The sequence below is a fragment of the Myotis nattereri genome, assembly GCF_964212035.1.
Source record: "Myotis nattereri genome assembly, chromosome: 15".
Taxonomy (NCBI): domain Eukaryota; kingdom Metazoa; phylum Chordata; class Mammalia; order Chiroptera; family Vespertilionidae; genus Myotis; species Myotis nattereri.
The window spans coordinates 32,571,281-32,590,773 of NC_138090.1; the positions used below are offsets into that span (position 1 = coordinate 32,571,281).

The 19,493-nt window shown below is 45.9% G+C and overlaps 1 protein-coding gene and 1 pseudogene across 2 annotated transcripts; both read right to left on the minus strand.

Moving 5' to 3' along the window:
* Positions 1–1,997: 1,997 nt before the first annotated feature.
* Positions 1,998–3,630, minus strand: LOC308531438 (heat shock transcription factor, Y-linked-like; the record flags this gene model as incomplete). The annotated part of the gene is made up of 2 exons (XM_081108368.1): positions 1,998–2,660; positions 3,118–3,630. The coding sequence occupies 2 exons, from the start codon at positions 3,628–3,630 to the stop codon at positions 1,998–2,000; spliced, it is 1,176 nt and encodes a 391-aa protein (XP_080964494.1).
* A 4,258-nt stretch (positions 3,631–7,888) lies between these two features.
* On the minus strand, positions 7,889–17,027 carry LOC308531440 (transmembrane protein 132A-like; annotated as a pseudogene). Its single transcript has 2 exons — positions 16,997–17,027; positions 7,889–9,679 (listed from the first exon to the last, which is right to left on the minus strand). The product of its transcript is annotated as a transmembrane protein 132A-like (transcript).
* Between the last annotated feature and the right edge of the window lie 2,466 nt (positions 17,028–19,493).

Here is a 19,493-nt window from a genome sequence, read left to right on the forward strand (position 1 = left end):
GGACCAACTAGAAATTAAGCATACACTGACTGAAATAAAGAATATTTTACAGAGATCCAACAGCAGACAACAGGATCCCAAGAATCAAGTCAAAGATTTGAAATACAAAGAAACAAAAAATACCCAACCGAAAAAGAAAAAAGAAAAGAGATTCAAAAAGTATGAAGATAGTGTAAGGAACCTCTGGGACAACTTCAAGCGTACCAACATCAGAATTATAGGGTTACCAGAAGGAGAGAGAGGGCAAGATATTGAAAACCTTTTTGAAGAAATAATGACAGAAAACTTCCCCCACCTGGTGAAAGAAATGGACCTACAAGTCCAAGAAGCGCAGAGAACCCCAAACAAAAGGAATCCAAAGAGGACCACACCAAGACACATCATAATTAAAATGCCAAGAGCAAAAGATAAAGAGAGAATCTTAAAAGCAGCAAGAGAAAGACAGTCAGTTACCTACAAGGGAGTACCCATCCGACTGTCAGCTGATTTCTCAACAGAAACCATGCAGGCCAGAAGAGAGTGGCAAGAAATATTCAAAGAGATGAATAGCAAGAGCCTGCAACCAAGATTAATTTATCCAGCAAAGCTATCATTCAGAATGGAAGGTCAGATAAAGAGCTTCACGGATAAGAAAAAGCTAAAGGATTTCATCACCACCAAACCAGCATTATATGAAATGCTGAAAGGTATTCTTTAAGAAGAGGAAGAAGAAAAAGGAACTCTTACCATTTGCCACAGCATCGATGGAACTGGAGAGCGGATAAATACCACAAGATCTCACTTATTTGTGTAATATAATGAACAACATAAGCTGATAAACAAGGACTGATCCAGAGACGGAGAGGCTTTGATTGGACTGTCGGGCCTTGGAGGGAAGGTAGGGGAGGGTGGGGGCAAGGGGGAAGGATCAACCAAAGGACTTATATGCAAGCATATAGGACTAACCAATGGACACGGACAACGGGGGGGTGAGGGGATGAGCGGGGGGGGGGGGGGGTAGAGGGTACACATATGTAATATCTTAATCAATAAAAAAATATTTAAAAAAAAAACAGCCAAAGTACCCATCAGTAGATGAGTGGATAAAAAGCTGTGGTACATTTACATCATTGAATATTATTCAGCAATATAAAAGAAGGATCTCTTACCCTTTGAGACAAAATGGAAGGACCTGGAGAGTATTATGCTAAGCAAAATAAATCAGACAAAAACAAGTATCACATGATCTCATTCATATGTGGAAACTAATGAACAAAATAAACTGATGAACAAAATAGATCCAGAGACATAGGAGCATAGAACAGACTATTGAATCTCAGAGGGAAGGTGGTGGAGGGTAGGTGGTTGGGCAGAGATCAACCAAAGAACTTGTATGCATATATGCATAACCCCTGGCCACAGACAATAGGGTGGTGAAGGCCTGAGGCAGGGTTGGTAGCTAGAATAGGTCAAGGGGGGATGAAGAGGGAGATATGTAATAATACTTTCAACAATAAAGATTTTATATATATATTAAATCCCTGGCCTGTTTGCTCAGGGGTTAGAGCATTGGTCTGTGGACTGAAGGGTCAAGGCTTAATTCCTGGCCAAAGGCAAGTACCTTGGTTGCAGGTTCAACAGGTTCATTCCCTGGCCTTGGTCAGGGCCTGTGCAGGAGGCAAAGAGTCAATTTGTCTCTTTCACATCGATGTCTCTCTCTTCCCGTCCTTGCCTTCCACTCTCTCTCTCTCTCTCTCAATATCAATGGAAAAATATCCTCAGGTGAGGATTAAAAATATGTATATATTAAATAGCCTGCCATATAAAGAAGACATCATTTTACTCTCAACTACTTCAAAAATAAGAACAATGAAACCATAAAATTGAACATGTAAGTTTATTGTTCAAAAAGAGAATTGCAGGCATTTTACTGATATTGCCAACATTAATTTTTGCTCTCCTGGGACATCTGGTATTTCTTTGGTAGATCAGTTTTAATTAGGATGATTTTCATATAATCAAGGTGTCTGAGGAGTTGATCTTGAAAGGGAGGTGGCAGATGTATCTGCTATCATTGTCATTGGGAAGTTTGGGTTGCCTACTGGTTGCAGGGTGGAAGGAAGACCATCAATGACTGGTGAATAAGAATATCTATTTGGAAAAGTAGAAGTCTGGACCATCCTTTCAAAATAACTTCTCTGTAAGGGAGAAATAATGTGGTTCTGAGAAGCGGAAGTTGTAGTTGTAATGAAATTCACCATGCGGGTATTTGCTTGAGTGTAGCTTCTATGTGAATGCACAGGAAAGGTAGTCAACTGATTTGAAATAGCATATCGATCCATTACAATTTGTTCTGATGGTCTAACTAAAGTGGATGATGGAGGAGAAAAATTACTTCTCCTTTGAGCAGTTGTCTTAGCAATTATCTGGCTGGTAGCAGGATTTCTTACTAGAGGCATATTTAAATTTGTGGAGTGTGGAAATACACTTTCTTCACTTGATTCAGCAACAAAACCAGAATTATGGTTATCCACATGACTATCTGCTCCAAAATGCTTCTTATTGAAATCTTGAAATAAAGAAGATGCTGGAGAAGCATTTTTAATCCCAACTCTTCTTTTCATTCTTACTAGGAGTTGGGGACAGCCTCGTTTAAAATTGGGATTATGGAAAAACTGTAGCTAAAACCAAACGAGAAAGTTATTTAGTGACATTTTAAACCAAGATACAAGAATGTTACAAACCTATTCTATAAAATATGATTTCAGTTTTATCACACAAAGTTAATGTCATCAAGTAATACATGTACGCTGTTAATATATTTGAAAGTTTACTTATTAGCAAGGACATTTAATTGTAATTTTCAAGCAAAAATGTGTTGTATATTTACAGTACCTGTGAATACCATTTCAAATGGTTTCAGGACCTTTATTTAAGTAGACCTCATTGATAAGGTTCAAAGTTACTAGCAAAATTTCTTATAATCCTGAATGTTTATGCCCAAGTTGTCCTAAATTTAGAAAAATAATTTTACAAATCTGGTTTTAGCTTATATATATGAACATATTGATGCACAAAAGAAAAAAATATATATATATATATTCCCTCTATAAGTTGTAACTGAAAATTTCTGAATACCTTGCTCAAAACAGAGACTTCTTTTTCTTCTGCCAGAAAGTCAGCTAGAGAAGCAGATCTCTGAAAATTCTGTCGCATTTTACTAAATCCATAAAGGTTAAGCTGTCGAACTAAACTTTTCATACTCTCAGTTTCGAATATTCTGAAAGGAGCCTTTCTTTCCAAAACTTCTTTCTTAAAGAGGTCTTCATTAATCACTATAGAAGTTCCATTCTCATCCCACCAAATAGACTTAAATTGATCACTTTCAACTATCTTCCACAGTTTTCTGGGAAAGGTCATAGAAAGGAAATCATTATCTTCATCTGGTTCGGAGGCACAAAATGTGTAACGTGGCCTTTTTATCAAGGTTTCTTCACACAAAGCCTGAAAGGCATATTCCTCGATCATAGACCTCAATTCCGAGTCCCCAGGGTAAGTGTGATCACACAATGCAGACCTAATGGAGGTTTCTGAATCATTTGATCCATCGTTAGGAGAAACAATTTGAATTTCTGAGGAAACATGGGCCATCTCAAATAAACTTTTCTTCAGCGGCCTTCCACATCTGCATAATTTTGAACACTGCGACTTCTAAGGTTGTCTTTGCAGGCTTACACAGATAAACTGCTCACACTGTCACAATGGTCCTCAACCTGTGTAGCTGTGACATCACAAAATGACTGGTCTCTTAGCAATTAAATGTGACCTTCAGCCAGTGTTTCCTTCTTGCTCTATAAATTTTATTCAGCTAAAATAAAATATAGGCCAGTTTTTTAAAATAAAAATATATTTTTATTGATTTCATAGAGGAAGGGAGAGGGAAAGAGAGATAGAAACATCAATGATGAGAGAGAATCATTGAAAAGCTACCTCCTGCATGCCCCACACTGGGGATCGAGTCTGCAACCTAGGCATGTGCCCTGACCAGGAATCGAAAAGTGACCTTCTGGTTCATAGGCCAATGCTCAACCATTGAGCCACGCCATCTGGGCTGAAGAGTATTTTAAAATGAGAGATAAAAGAGATATAGAACAGAAAGGAAACAGAAATGTGTTTAGGGCTTCTTTTTAATTTCCCTGATATTATTATATCCAGTGATGTCAATGGAGTATTAAAGTCCCCTACTATGATTGTATTGCTGTTGATCTCTCCCTTGATATCCTCCAGCAGTATTTTTATGCATTTGGGTGCTCCTGTATTGGTGCATATATTTTTACCAGGGTTATATCCTCTTGTTGTATCAATCCCTTTAGTATTATGAAGTAGTCTTCCTTATCTCTTGTTATGGCCTTCACTTTGATGTCTATTTTGTCAGATTTTATTGCTACCTGTGAAGGATTAAAGAAGACAGACAAAGGAATACAGTTGGGGCCAGTTGGGACACTGTTCCTGGATGGAGAGACAGTGCCACAGCCTTCAAGCTGAGTCTTTATTTTATAGTCAGATCCCACGAGGCAAAGCAAGGGCGTGGTCAAGATGTTTACATGTTCTCATGAGTTTTGAATCTACTTAATTATATTCACCTGAGAACTCTATCAAGCTTTGTTTTGGCAGCACTTGCTACACCTCCAACAGCCTACATCACTGAGCCACCTTTTGTACGTAAGGTTAAACTTACAATCATAGCCTTTGGCTATAATTGTGCTGGGAGGGCTTTGCCCTCCAAGCTGGGACCTGCACATGGCTTTGCCACGAGAAGACTGTGCCCTCTCATAGTCCGAGGCTTGAACCTGTCCAAACGCTGTAGCTGCTCTGCACATCTCCCCCATCCCCCTTTTTTTAAAAAAAATAAATTTTATTGATTTTTTACAGAGAGAAAGGAAGAGAGATAGAGAGTTAGAAACATCAATGAGAGAGAAACATCTATCAGCTGCCTCCTGCACACCCCCTACTGGGGATGTGCCCGCAACCAAGGTACATGCCCTTGACCGGAATTGAACCTGGGACCCTTCAGTCCGCAGGCTGATGCTCTATCCACCGAGCCAAACCGGCTAGGGCTGTTTTTAATCATTTCTATTTATATTATTCATCACAACCACTTGGACTTACAAGGATTATTCCAAAATTAGGAATTGTCCAAAACTTTAAGCTACTAAGATAACCATAAAAGTAAAAACTTGCTCCTGTTTACTTGGCATCAAAAGCTCTAGGCAGCCGAAACCGGTTTGGCTCGGTGGATGGAGCGTCGGCCTGCGGACTGAGGGGTCCCAGGTTCGATTCCGGTCAAGGGCATGTGCCTGGGTTGCGGGCATATCCCCAGTGGGGGATGTGCAGGAGGCAGCTGATCGATGTTTCTCTCTCATCGATGTTTCTGGCTCTCTGTCTCTCTCCCTTCCTCTCTGTAAGAAATCAGTAAAATATATTTAAAAAACAAAAAAACTCTAGGCAAATTATGCAGCATAACCAAAACATCAAGAACAAAACTCTGGTTATTAACAAAACAACAACAAAACAATGTCAATACAACACAGCAACAAGAGTGAAACCAAACCACAGATATGTTATAGTTTCTTTTGCTGCTGGTGTTTATCTACTCAGAGTCATCGGATTTGGCTGTGCAAGACTTTACAAAAAACTGGCAGCTCACCAATGCTAGCATAGCCAGAAACATGGCTCAAAGAGTAGCTTCCACTCCTTGCTTTTCTACCATCGTCAACTTCTTTAGCTGATTCCATGTTGGCACCTCAGCCCCTTGTGTAGCCTTTGTTATCTTCTTCCACATCGCTATCATCAGAGCAACCCTGTCTTTTGAACAGAGGGACAAGGAGCTTCTCTGGGTAAAGATACAAACATAACCTCTGCCCCACATCATTACTGGCTCTGGTCTAAATCATTGTCCAAAAAATATTTCTTTTAGGGAGAAAGTAGATCTTTGTGTCACCTCAGGGCCCTTGAGATGTCACAAAGCTATTTCTCAGTTAAATTCTTGAAATATTACATTTGGAAAAGTTGTCAAATATACCCAATTTAAAGTTTTTTCCTTCCCCTCCTGCTTTGCCTCAGGTGGGGAAGATAATGGTTTGTTAATTATAGGCAGGCTTGGCTGGCCTTTGTTTAAACTTCCCTGGGTTGCAACCTTTATAACTTTTACACTTGAACTGAGGCTGCAAAGCCTCATGAGGTCCAGTGCTCATAAGCATATAACTTATTAAAAATTTAATTTTCTCCTTGATTTTGTTCCTGTACTATCTTCTACGTCTAGTTTTCTACTTAATCTGTATCTTATTTTTTATCTTCTACTTTTCTACTTAATCTATATCTTATTTTCTACTTAATCTGTATATCTTACTCCAAAATTTTATCCTATGACTTCTAAATTAACAATTGCCCATCTTGAGCTAATAATGCCATTAAGAGTAATTCGGCTTCAAATAACGCAATCTTTCCTGTGCCATGTATTTGAAGGCCTCTCTTAAATCACCTTCAATTTTCTTTTTTAAATATGGCATTTAATATATAGTTTAACTATCTCTAACTTTCTTTAAATGACAATTATGTTCTACTTATGTCACCTACAGTTTCTTTGTTATAAAGGTTAAAATTTTAATGTTAAGCAATATCTCAGTTAGTACCTTTGCTATTTACATTTCAGTCCTTTTGACTTCCATTTTTAGCTTTACAGTACTTAGCAAAATGCCCTGGCTTAGCTTTAAGCATCCTGCTGACCAGGACTTCCATTTTTTGCTTTACAGTCCTTAGCAAAACTTAAGAAATTTAAGAATTTGACTATGCTTCTTTGAGTATTGTTTTAGAGATCCCTTTCCTGAGATCCTGAATTTCCCATGTTTTACACCCAGCTGCTACCAAACCTCACTCCCCACCTTAACTTTCGCTTTCTGCATGTGCTTCACTGGAGCGTCCTTTCACCTTACAATTATAATTCCCCTGTACTTAGGTTCCACGTTGGGTGCCATATGAACTGCGTCCAGCACAGCCAGGGGTGAAATTGAGCAGGGGTGGTGAAGGATTAAGGAAGACAGACAAGAGAATACAGTTGGGCCAGGTATGACACTGTTCTTGGATGGAGAGACAGTGCCACAGCCTGCAAGCCGAGTCTTTATTTTATAGTCGGATCCCATGAGGCAAAGCAAGGGCGTGGTCAAGATGTTTACATGTTCTCATGAGTTTTGAATCTACTAATTACATGCACCTGAGAACTCTATCAAGCTTTGTTTTGGCAGCACTTGCTGCACCTCTAACAGCCTACATCACTCAGCCACCTGGGATCACAGGTTCGGACCATAAGGTAAACTTACAACTATAGCCTTTGGCTAAAATTATGCTGGGAGGACTTTGCCCTCCAAGCTGGGACCTGCACATGGCTTTGCCACGAGAAGACCATGCCCTCTTATTAGTCCGATACTTGAAACTGTCCAATTGCTGTAGCCACTCTCCACAGCTACCCCCGGGTTTTTTTTTCATTTCCATTTGCCTGAAAAAGTTTTTTCCATCCCTTCACTTTCAGTCTGTGTGAGTTCTTTGTTCTGAGGTGGGTCTCTTGTAGACAGCATATAAATGGGTTATGTTTTTTGGTTGTTTTTTTTTTCCCCGTTTTTTTTTTTTGGGGGGGGGGGCGCTCCCTCCTCCATTTATTCTGTACCAACATCAGATGAAACAATTCCCATAAATAAGGGGGTGAGCCCCTCCTCGAGACCCTGGTCCATGGCCAGGAGCAGAGCAGGGGCTTGGGCGGGGCTGGTGAGGGGCCAGGTGGGGACTGAGCCAGTGAGCACCATAGGAGGAGCAGGAGGCCGCCTGCCTGGCAGGCTGGGCCAGGAGGCCAGGGGGCTCAGGAGCTGCCCTGGATCCTCTCCGCGTAGCTGCGGAGCTCCTCCGGGTCCCTCAGCCCCATGTCCTCACACAACCAGCGGGTGTCCTCCTCCAGGGTGGACTGCACGGCAGGGGCTGCCACAGGCTCCTCCGGCAGCTGGGCTGAGGGCGCTGGCGCGAACGTCATGAACTCTACACGCTTCTGGCGCCCCCCAGCTTCTTTCCGGGCCAGGGTGCTGGGGGTGCCGGGGTCAGGGTCTCCCCGCCCCGCTCTTGCAGGGGCAGCCCCCCCCGCCCCCCCCCGGCCCCCCCCCCCTCCCGCTTGATGGGGCCAGGCGGCTGCCGGTCTAGCTGGCGGCCCAGGTCCTCCTGGTCGGTGCCCAGCCACATGCAGTTGTGGGGCTGTGGGGAGGCGGGGTCCGGGGCGCTGTCGGGGGGCTCCTTGCGCTGGTAGCGCAGCACAAACACCACCCGTTGACCAGGAAGATGAGGATGGCCAGGCAGAAGATGCCCAGCAGGGCGTACATGCCCAGCTCCAGGTTGGTGACCCGCCGAGGGGCGGGGACCACCTCCTCCTCTTCCCCCTCCTCCTTCCTCGCTTCTGCCTCCTCCTCCTCCTGCCTGGCCTCTCTGTCCGCTCAAACTTGCCCCTCACACGCCCGCTGCCCCCCACACTGGCCTCCGTGGCTGGTGCGTCCAGGCAGGACTAGACGGCAGGGCAGGGGCCGGGGTGGGAGCCGGAGGCAGCCCGAGCCAAGCGGTGCCCGAGGCCAGGGGCACGCGGTGGCGGTCCCGGCGGCAGGGCTCCGGCGGGTGCAGAGACACGTGCAGAGTCAGCGCCTCAGTGCCCGCCCTGCTCACCACCACCCCGAGCCCGGCACCCCGCCCCTCGGCTGGCAGGCCGTCGCTGGGCTCCTCGCCTGAGACGGAGAGTCCCAGGTCCTGGTGGTGGTAGAGCTCGGCGGGGGCCTGGGTGTGGTCGGAGGACAGCCACAGGGACAGGGCCACCTCCGTAGCCCCCTGGTCCCCAGCTGTCACCTGCTTTGGGGCGGGAAGGGCTGACTGCGCCCAGCACGTGGCTGTGACCTCCCCGGGGTGGGTGGCGCCCCGGCTCAGGGTCAGCGATAGGCCCATGACCGGCTGCACCCGCAGCTCCAGCACCCAGACCTTGTCATCTGTCACGGCCAGCGCCTGCTCCCCCAGGATGGAGTCAGTGGGGACCGCACCTCGATGGAGGTGACCCCGGGCTCCAGGCCCACCAGCACCTGGCCGCCCTCCAGCGACGCCACACGGGGGTCCTGCACACGGGCGTGCGGCGCCACGAGGTGGGACACGTCCAGCAGCCAGTCGGGGCCGAGCAGGTGGGTGAGGCGGCCGCCGTCCAGCGGGTGGGCCGCGAAGGGGACGAGGAAGCGCACGCCCTCCCGCTGGTACTTCAGGCGGCAGCCCCGGGCCCGCCGCTCCGCCTCCTCCCCGGCCGCTGCCTCGGCCTCCGGCGCCCCCTCCGCCGGGCTGGGCACCCTCCGCGGACCTGCTCCAGGGTGGTGTCCGTCAGCTGGATGCGCAGGGGAAGCAGCGGGGCCCACACCATCAACCACAGGGAGGCCCGCAGCCAGCGCCACCAGAAGTCCACCCGCACCCCTCGAGCGCCCCGGCTCTCCTTGCCTGTCACAAACACGGCGTCACAGGCCTCAGACACCTGCAGGACCTGGGCAATGGCTGACTCACACCAATGTGCTCTGTCACCTCCACCAGAGGCCCCCCCCCCCCATGTCCACGGTGACAAGGCGCATGGGGACCCGCCGCGGCACTCAGGTCCTATTAAAATACCAATGGCATATTTCATAGAACTTACAAAAAATATTCCAAAAATTTATATGGAGCCAAAAAAGACCCTGAATAGTCTCAGTAATCTTGAGAATGAAAAACAAAGTTGGAGATATCTCAATAGCTGATACCAAACTATACTACAAGGTCATTGTAATCAAAACAGCTTGGTACTGGCAGAAGAACAGGCATATAGATCAGTGGAACAAAACAGAGCACCCAGAAATCAACCCATGTCTCTATGGTCAATTAATATTTGACAAAGGAGGCAAGAGCGTACAATGGAGTAAAGACAGTCTCTTCAATAAATGGTGCTGGGGAAATTGGGCAGGTACATGCAAAAAATGAAACTAGACCATCAACTTACACCATACACAAGAATAAATTCAAAATGGATAAAAGGCTTAAGTGTAAGTTGCAAAACCATAAATATCACAGAAGAAAACACAGGCAGTAAAATCTCATCTCTTGTAGCAATATTTTTGCCAATATATCTCCTAGGGCAAGGGAAACAAAGCAAAACATAAAAATGGGACTACATCAAAATAAAAAGCTACTGCACAGCAAAGGAAATCATCAATGGAACACACTGTATGGGAGAACATATTTGCCAATGATACATGATGAGGGGTTAATTTCCAAAATATATAAAGAACATATACAACTCAACACCAAGAAAACAAACAATCCAATTAAAAAATGGGCAAAGGACCTGAATAGACACTTCTCCAAAGTGGACATACAGATAGCCAATAGACATATGAAAAAATGCTCACTGTCACTAATCATGAGAGAGATGAAAATTAAAACCACAATGAGATATCACCCCACACCTGCCAGAATGACTACAAATCAACAAATGGCAGTAAATCAACAAACAACAAGTGCTGGAGAGGACATGGAGAAAGTGGAAGCCTCATGCACTGTTGGTGGGAATGCAGACTGGTGCAGCCACTGTGGAAAACAGTATGGAGTTTCCTCAAAAAAAAAACACCCCAAAAACTAAAAATGGAACTGACCCAGTGATCCCACTTCTGGGAATATATCCTAATAATCCCAAAACACCAATCAGAAAGAATGTACCTACCCTTATGTTCATAGCTGTGTTATTTACAACTAGAGGCCCAGTGCACAAAAATTTGTGTACTCGCGGGGGGGAGGGGTCACTCAGCCTGGCCTGTGCCCTCTCGCAGTCTGGGACCCCTTGAGGGATGTCCACCTACTGGCTTAGGCCCGTTCCCCCAGGGGATCAGGCTTAAGCTGACAGTCAGACATCCTTCTGGCAGCCTGGGAGCCCTCGGGGGATGTCCACTTGCTAGCGGGGAGCTGGCCTAAACTGCAGTTGGACATCCTTAGTGCTGCTGAGGCGGAAGAGCCTCCCACTACCACCACTGTGCTGGCAGCCATCAGCCTGGCTTGTGGCTGAGCACAACTCCCCCTGTGGGAGCGCCCTGACCACCAGGGGACAGCTCCTACATTGAGCATCTGCCCCCTGGTGGTCAGTGTGTGTCATAGTGACCAGTCATTCCCAGTCTTTCTGCTGTTAGTTTGCATATTACCCTTTTATTATATAGGATAGAGGCCTGGTGCATGGGTGGGGGCTGGCTGGTTTGCCTTGAAGGGGGGGGGGGTCCCACTGGGGTGCCTGGCCAGCCTGGGTAAGGGGCTGATGGCTGTTTGTAGGCTGGCCACACCCCCCTCAGGGTGGAGGTCCCTACTGGGGTGCCAAGCCTGCCTGGGTGAAGGGCTGAGGGCTGTTTCCAGGCTGGCCACAGCCCCTTCAGAGTGGGGCTCCCTACTGGGGTGCCTGGCCAGCTTGGGTGAGGGGCTGATGGTTGTTTGCAGGCTGGCCACAGCCCCTTCAGGATGGGGGTCCCTACTGGGGTGCCTGGCCAGCCTGGGTGAGGGGCTGATGGCCATTTTCAGGCTGGCCATGCCCATGGGCTAGAAGCAGGTATCTGGGATTTATTTATCTTCTATAATTGAAACTTTGTAGCCTTGGTCTGGCTAGAAGCTTCCTGGCAACCCAGCACTTCCTTGAGTGGAGGCCATGGCTGGAAGCAGGTATCTGGGGTTTATTTATCTTCTATAATTGAAACTTTGTAGCCTTGAGTGGAGCTCAAGGTTGGCCAGGGCAGGCAGGAAGCTTGGCTTCCTCCATTGCCAGGGGCAATCCAAGCCTCCTGCTCGCTCCAGCTCCACGGCTGCCGCCATCTTTGTGACGGAGTGAGGGTTAATTTGCATAGTACTCTTTTATTATGTAGGATAGCCAAGATCTGGAAACAGCTCAAGTGCCCATCAGTAGATGAGTGGATCAAAAAACTGGTACATTTACACAATGGAATACTATGTAGATGTAAAAAAGAAGGCATTCTTACCTTTTGTGACAGCATGGATGCACCTGGAGATTATGATGCTAAGTGAAATAAGCCAGACAGAGAAAGACAAATGCCATATGATCTCACTTATATGTGGAATCTAATAAACAAAACAAACTGATGAAAAAAATAGAACCAGAGGCATGGATACATGGAACAGACTGACAGATCTCAGAGGGAAGGGAAATGGTGGACTGGATGAAAGAAGGTAAAGAGATCAGCCAAAGAACATAAATGTACACCCATGAACACAGATGATAGTGAGGTGGTGGCCAGAGGGAAAGGCAGTGGGCAGGTCATGGTTGGAGGTGGGCCAAGGTTGGGGAGAAATGGGTATATTTGTAATAGTGTCAATAATAAAAATAAAGTAAAAAAGCCCAAAATGTCTATTGCGCAATATTGTTCATTGTTTTTCATGGATCAGGGACGTCTTTTATTACAGCTGGTTAGTCAGATTGAGATCCAGGCTTTACAATGGTTCGTTTAGCAACTGAGGTCCTTCACCTTCCCATTTTTTCTCTAGAGTCTGCCTACTGAGGGAGCAAGAACAGGGTCTTGAAAAGCCACAGGACAGGCTAGGCAGAGGTGGGTAAATACAAGGAGGGTCAGAACATACTGCATGGTGACAGGGACAAGTTCAGAGGCGTGGAGGGACGAGAAGGAGGTAAGTGGGAGTGTGTGTCAGGTTGGAGTGAATGAGGGAGTAACAGTTGGAAGGATGGTCTTTGAGAGATTGGCCTCAGAGAAGGTAGACTCAGATTTGTAAATAAACTGATTAAGATTGGACCGAAAAGGCCAGTTTTGACTTTACACTAGGAGGAGTAAGCAGACCGTTGTTTAGAGATAATATTGGAGCATTAAAATGCCTTCCTAATTATTATTCCCATTGAAATTTAGAAGTCTCTTTTCAAGTACCAAAAAGTTAATTTTCTAAAAATTTTCATGGCACTTGAAAATTAAGGTGGTTGGGCCTGATGGGCTTTTGTTTGTAGTATGGGGTAAGAAATAGTACCTCTTTAGATACTTTTAAAATTTCTTTAGTTACATGTCTCTTTAGGTTTCTTTTTCTTTTTCAGACCACTTTTATAACGTGTAAGTGCCCTGATTAATATTTAAGCTATCTATGTTTTTAATGTATTAGTGTAATTTTGTACATTTTGTAATTTTGTACATTTTCTAATAAACATTTTGTACATGGTCTAATGCGATGTCAGGAGAGGGAGTGCAGTGAGAGTTAATATCTATGCCTCTGGAATCAGGCACAGATTTCACTCCTGGCTCAGCTGCTTACTAACTCACCTTGGCCAAATGCCTCATCTGCAAATGCTTCCAAACAGCCTGCTGTGAACTTTAATGAGAAAATGTGTCTAGAGATGTAGTGCACAGCACAGGGGATGCAGTGAATAATAGTGTAATAACTTTGCACAGTAACAGATGGCTACTAGATTTAGTGGGGTGATCACATCAAAAGGTATATATATAATTGTTAAATCGCTATGTTACAAACCTGAAACAAATATATATTGTATGCCTACTATACTTTAATAAAAATGTTTAAATTAAAGTAAGACTAATAAAATAATTACATGGAAAAGCAAAAACAAAAGAGAAAATGTATCTAAAGCAATTGAGTTACTAAGTTGTCTGTTTTATGCTAGTAGTTTTTCTGATGTTTCTTTAAAAATATAGATTTCCTGCCCTGGCCAGTTTGGCTCACTGGATAGAGCATCGGCCTGGGGACTGAAGGGTCCCAGGTTCGATTCCGGTCAAGGGCATGTACCTTGGTTGCGGGCACATCCCCAGTAGGGGGTGTGCAGGAGGCAGCTGATTGATGTTTCTCTCTCATTGATGTTTCTAACTCTCTATCCCTCTCCCTTCCTCTCTGTAAAAAAAAAAAAAATCAATAAAATATATTTAAAAAAAAATAAAAATGAAAATAAAAATAAAATATAGATTTCCCTTTTATACAAGTTCTCAACTATAATGCTTCAAATGATAGTGACATCAGTTCTGGATCCACACACATAACAATTACTCTAGATCTGGTCCCAGATTATACACCAGCATGACACGGCTTCTCACTGTTTTCTCCAAAAGCTCAACCAAGGGCCCCCATGCTTACCAGGGCCATTCTTCTGGGTTTCAGCCTCTGGGAATTAAGTGGAGTCACCAACTATTCACCAAAATTTCATATCTTCCTCTTTCCATATAATGAAACTACCACACTCAAATATTCCTGTGTCATCTAGCTCTGAGACACACACACACACACACACACACACACACACACACACACACTCTAGAGGCCCGGTGCATGAAATTCATGCACGGAGGGGGGGTTTCCCCTCAGCCCAGGCAGCATCCTCTCCAATCCGGGACCCCTCTGGGGATGTCCGACTGCTGGTTTAGGCCCAGTTGGACATTCCTCTCACAATCCAAGACCACTGGCTCCTAACTGCTCACCTGCCTGCCTGCCTGATTGCCCCAACTGGCCCCCCTGCCAGCCTGATCACCCCTAACCACCTCTGCTTGCAGACATGATTGCCCCTAACTGCACCCCCTGCCAGCCTGGCTGCCCTCAACTGCCCCCCCTGCTGGCCTGGATGCCCCCAACTGTCCCCCTCTGTTGGCCTGGTCACCCCTCACTGCACCCTTCTGCCGCCTGGTCACCCCTCACTGACCACCTCTGCTGGCCTGGTCACCCCTAACTGCACCCCTCTGCCACCTGGTCACCCCTCACTGACCCCCTCTGCTGGCCTGGTCACCCCTAACTGCACCCCTCTGCCTCCTGGTCACCCCTCACTGACCCCCTGCCAGCCTGGTCACCCCTCACTGCCCCTCTCTGCTGCCTGGTCACCCCTCACTGACCCCCTGCTGGCCTGGTCGCCCCACTCAGCCTGTTCGGTCGTCTGTTTGGTTGTTTTGGATGTAATGGCCCCTGGTTCTTTATATATACGGTATAGATAACTAGAGGCCCAATGCATGAATTCATGTACAGGTGGGGTCCCTCAGGGTGGCCTGCAGGGATCAGGCCCCAACTCACGCCCCCAGGCTTGCATCCCCAGCTCGCGCCCCCAGGCTCTCAGCCCTGCAGCCCCACCTGATACCCTGCTATGCCCTGGCACCGTCCCCTCACCTGCTCCACCATCCTGCCTGCTGGGCGATCAATCAGGGCCAGGCCCCCCACCACTGCTGCTGGTCGCCATCTGTGGGGCGATCGGCGGGGCAATTGGGCCCCCCTCGCACCTGCCTTGGCCTGGCGCCTGCTCACCTGCTCCCCTATCCCACCACGGTCCCACTCTTTTTTTTTTTTAATATATTTTATTGAGTTTTTACAGAGAGGAAGGGAGAGAGATAGAGAGTCAGAAACATCAATGAGAGAGAAACATCGATCAGCTGCCTCCTGCACATCCCCTACTGGGGATGTGCCCGCAACCCAGGTATATGCCCTTGACCGGAATCGAACCTGGGACCCTTCAGTCCGCAGGCCGATGCTCTATCCACTGAGCCAAACCGGTTTCGGCCACGGTCCCACTCTTATCAGGGCCCATCTGGGCCGGCAGTGCTTCCATTGCTGCCTGCTGCCAGCACCATGTCACTGATGCCCGCCATGTTTTAGTGAGCGGTTGAACTCCAGTCGAACTCCTGGTTGAACAATTTGCATATTAGGATTTTATTATATAGGATCCTTGCATTTTTAAATCTCTGAGCTGCTTTTTCTTTAACATGGGAGACCATGCCAAGTTGGGGGTTCAATTTAAAAAAAAAATTTTATTGATTTTTTTACAGAAAGGAAGGGAGAGGGATGGAGAGTTAGAAACATCGATGAGAGAGAAACATCCCCTTACTGGGGATGTGCCCGCAACCAAGGTACATGCCCTTTACCAGAATCGAACCTGGGACTCTTCAGTCCGCAGGCCCATGCTTTATCCGCTGAGCCAAACCGGTTAGGGCAGGGGGTTCAATTTTTATTGTAACTCAGCTAGTCACAGGATTAGGCTTTGGGTTTAATTTTCAGAAATCTCAACCTGGCTGCTAAAGGAGATAAAATATTTTTTTTTAATTTTAGGACAATCGTAGAAGCTTTCTATCCCTTACCTTGACCATGAGCTGAGAATTTAATGCCCAGAGCTCATTTTCTCTTTGCACTTAGAAGCAACAAACCAAATGCATTATATTCTTATTTAAGTTTCCAATAAAATGTTCTATGGCAGCAACTACTTGGTCACCCCAGAACCTTACCTCATAGTCACTTCGCTACAGGCATCAGCAGTCCCAGCTGTCACCTTGGAATGCCAGAGGCACTCACCCAGCCCATATTACTTGTTGCAGCCCCACAGACATTTTCCCTACCAGGGCCAGTGCTGTGGCTGGACTGGCCCTTGTTCTTATTGTGATTGCAGGATGCACTTTGGCAAAAACAATCAGGGAACTTTGAAAAGCAAGATTTATTACTCTCAGGTCCTGGAGAGTACGTGGCATGCTCAAGGGCTACACAGTGAGGTTGAAGTGTGGGGGTGGGGGAGGCAGAGCGAGGGCAGACCTGAGCTCTGACTTTATTGGGATCTGAGCATGGGTGTCTGAGGCTTCATGAGGTCACTCATTATTGGCCAATTTGAAGCACAAGAGTGGGGATTAGGGCACAGGAGACTGGAGGCCAGGTCATTGAAGTGGTCTGTTATCTAAGTCACCCAGGGTTTTCTGAAAGGGGAACTTCATGGGGGTGGAAGCCTTGTTTCTTATCTGGTTGTTTTGCTAGTAACTGTCATACAGCTGGCAGTACGTCTATTTGACATGGATGTCTTTTGAAATGGGCGCCTTGGCAATTAGCACTTAATTATCAGGCACTTACGCTACCGCAGGCAATAACTTTAATCACTGTTTTGCCACTGCATGCCATAGACAACCAATGTCTCCTTTACCATTGAAGACAAGGTCGCCAATGAGGTCCATCTATTGGGTTAGAGAATCAGTTCCAGATTCCCATCCTTGAGGTTCTGTTCCCTTGGAGCCACTCATAGTTCTGACGACCGTTGATCAGTCAGGACTCAGCCAGGGAAGTAGGACGTCAATAAGTATTCCGGGATAGGGGCTGGTTATAAGAATTCGACCTCATACAACTGTGGGATGAGCTGAGAAAGGAAGGCCTGGAAGGGGAGCTGGAGTCTCATCGGTGTCACCAACTTGTCAACCCAAGAAGCCATGAACTTCTGCTGCCGATCTGGGGCTGCAGTGTGGGAGCTGGTGAAGTCCGCAGAGGAGACTGTTACCTTTGCGGGTTCACAGTCAGAAACCTGGAGGTGGGCCCGGGCTAGTTGGCCAGCAGGGCCAGAGTTGAGGAGAGCAGGACACGGGGTGGAGTTGAGCAGGGCAAGCTGAACCCCCCGCTCCTCTGCATCTGCCACTGGTCTGACCACGATGACTTTTAGAGAGTGATGGCTGCCGCTTCACTCCCAGCACCCAAGTCTCACGCAAAGTGCTTTCCTGGCCAACTCTGGCCCAGAGTCATCCAGGAAAAGGGCTTCTGAGGAAGATAGTTCTAGTCTAACCAAGATGACACATATTCATGTAGTGAGTTTAAATATGGAGATATTTAAATACATAAAATTGGAAGTGAATTAGAAGAATTATGAGAGGAAGTATTAGAATCTTGACACCTGTACTTGCTCAATTTCTCACAAAGTATTTGAATGGATGTTGTGGTACTTAGTCTTCACTCCTTATGAATTATGATCATTTGATTATGAAGAAACTGAATGATAGGTTAGGAGAGGTGCCTGATGCCTCTTAGTTATCAAGGCAGAATTGACACAAGGTCTAGCTTACCTATTTCCAAATGCTGTGCTCAGACACAGTGATATGTAATTTTCAGCCTCACTTCCTATACAGGACCCCATCCTTGTTCTCCCTTTTACAATCTCATCACTCCTTCCCCCTCATCTTATAGATGTTTTGATGTTTCCTCTCTCTGTACTTATTTTCTTCTTTTACTCTTCCACAAAATGTCTACTAACTTATGAGTCCTCTTTTCACAAACCTTGCTGGTTTCCTGATATCGTTGCCAAACTTTCTCTCTACTACAGAACCTCTTTTATGGAAAAACGTAAGTTTTGTTACAAAGAAGTCTGAAGATTTGGGTTCTCGTTCTGGATTCACCTTGCATTTGGGCCATTAGCTCTCTCGCTACACTTTAGGTTCCTCATGTTTTAGATGAGAATAGTGGCTATGACCAGGGTCATTGGGAGCATACATTAGAATGTTATATGTGAGGACACTTCATAATCTCTCAAGCTCTAGAGAAATGCCACCGATTGTTAGCAATGCCTATGTGACTCTCAAATTTAAAAACTGGTCTGAAGGATAGACCAAATAAAAAATATTGTCTGCATTTATTCTCATGTAACCAACCCAGAGTGGACCCAGAGGAGGTTGTGTCCACTGAAGACGCATACACTGACAATGGGCTGGGAAGAGAACACGAGGGAACAACTCCCCCAGCTGCCCTGCCCTGGGTCCCCTGTGTGGAATGGAAGTGTGGGATGTCCAGACCTGGGCCCAACCCTGGGGTAAACAGACTACCAGACTGAGTTTAGGACAAATTTTGATCCAGCATGTATTGGGAAACACTTAAGAATGAAGGCTTTGAGACTCATAGGTCTGCTTCAAATCCTCATAAAAACTGTGACATTGGCCAGGTCACCGAGTTTCCCAGGGCTTCAGATTCCTAAACTATAAAATAGGAGTGGCAGGAGGGCAAAAGATAATTTACAGTGTTTGTGAAAATATTAAACATAGAAGGCTTACTCATGATAGGTGCTCAGTGCTATCTGTGATAATAAATATTTCATTGTATTAGCTCACTCAGTACAAGGAATGTATCTTATTCATTGATGTAACTCCAGATCTTGGTTCAATGCCAAGACACAATATGGCCGCAACAAAATTTTCTGAGTGAATAAATGAATAGATGACCCAGTAACTGAAGAAGTCATAAGGCTAAATGTGATAGTGAGGGAAGCCAAAAGCTAAAATGTAATCTGGCATGGGGTCTGCAGTTGATAAGGATGTGATATCCTAGCTTCTCTGAACCACAAGTTGTGTGGAAAACAGTGTATGGCCCTGGCCAGATTTACTCAGTGGTTAGTGTCAACCCATGGACCGAAGGGTCTCGGGTTCCATTCCCGGTCAAGGGCATGTACCTTGGTTGTAGGTTCAATCCCCCACCCCTGGTTGGGGCACAACCAATTGATGTGTCTGTAACACAATGATGTTTCTCTCTCTCTCTCCTCCCCTCCCCCATCCCTTCCATATTCTCTAAAAATCAATGGAAAAAATATTCTCACTCTTTCGGTGAAGATTAAAAAACAAAAAAGAAACAGAGAATAAAACAGTGTACGTCTAGACTCCTCCCTTTGCCAC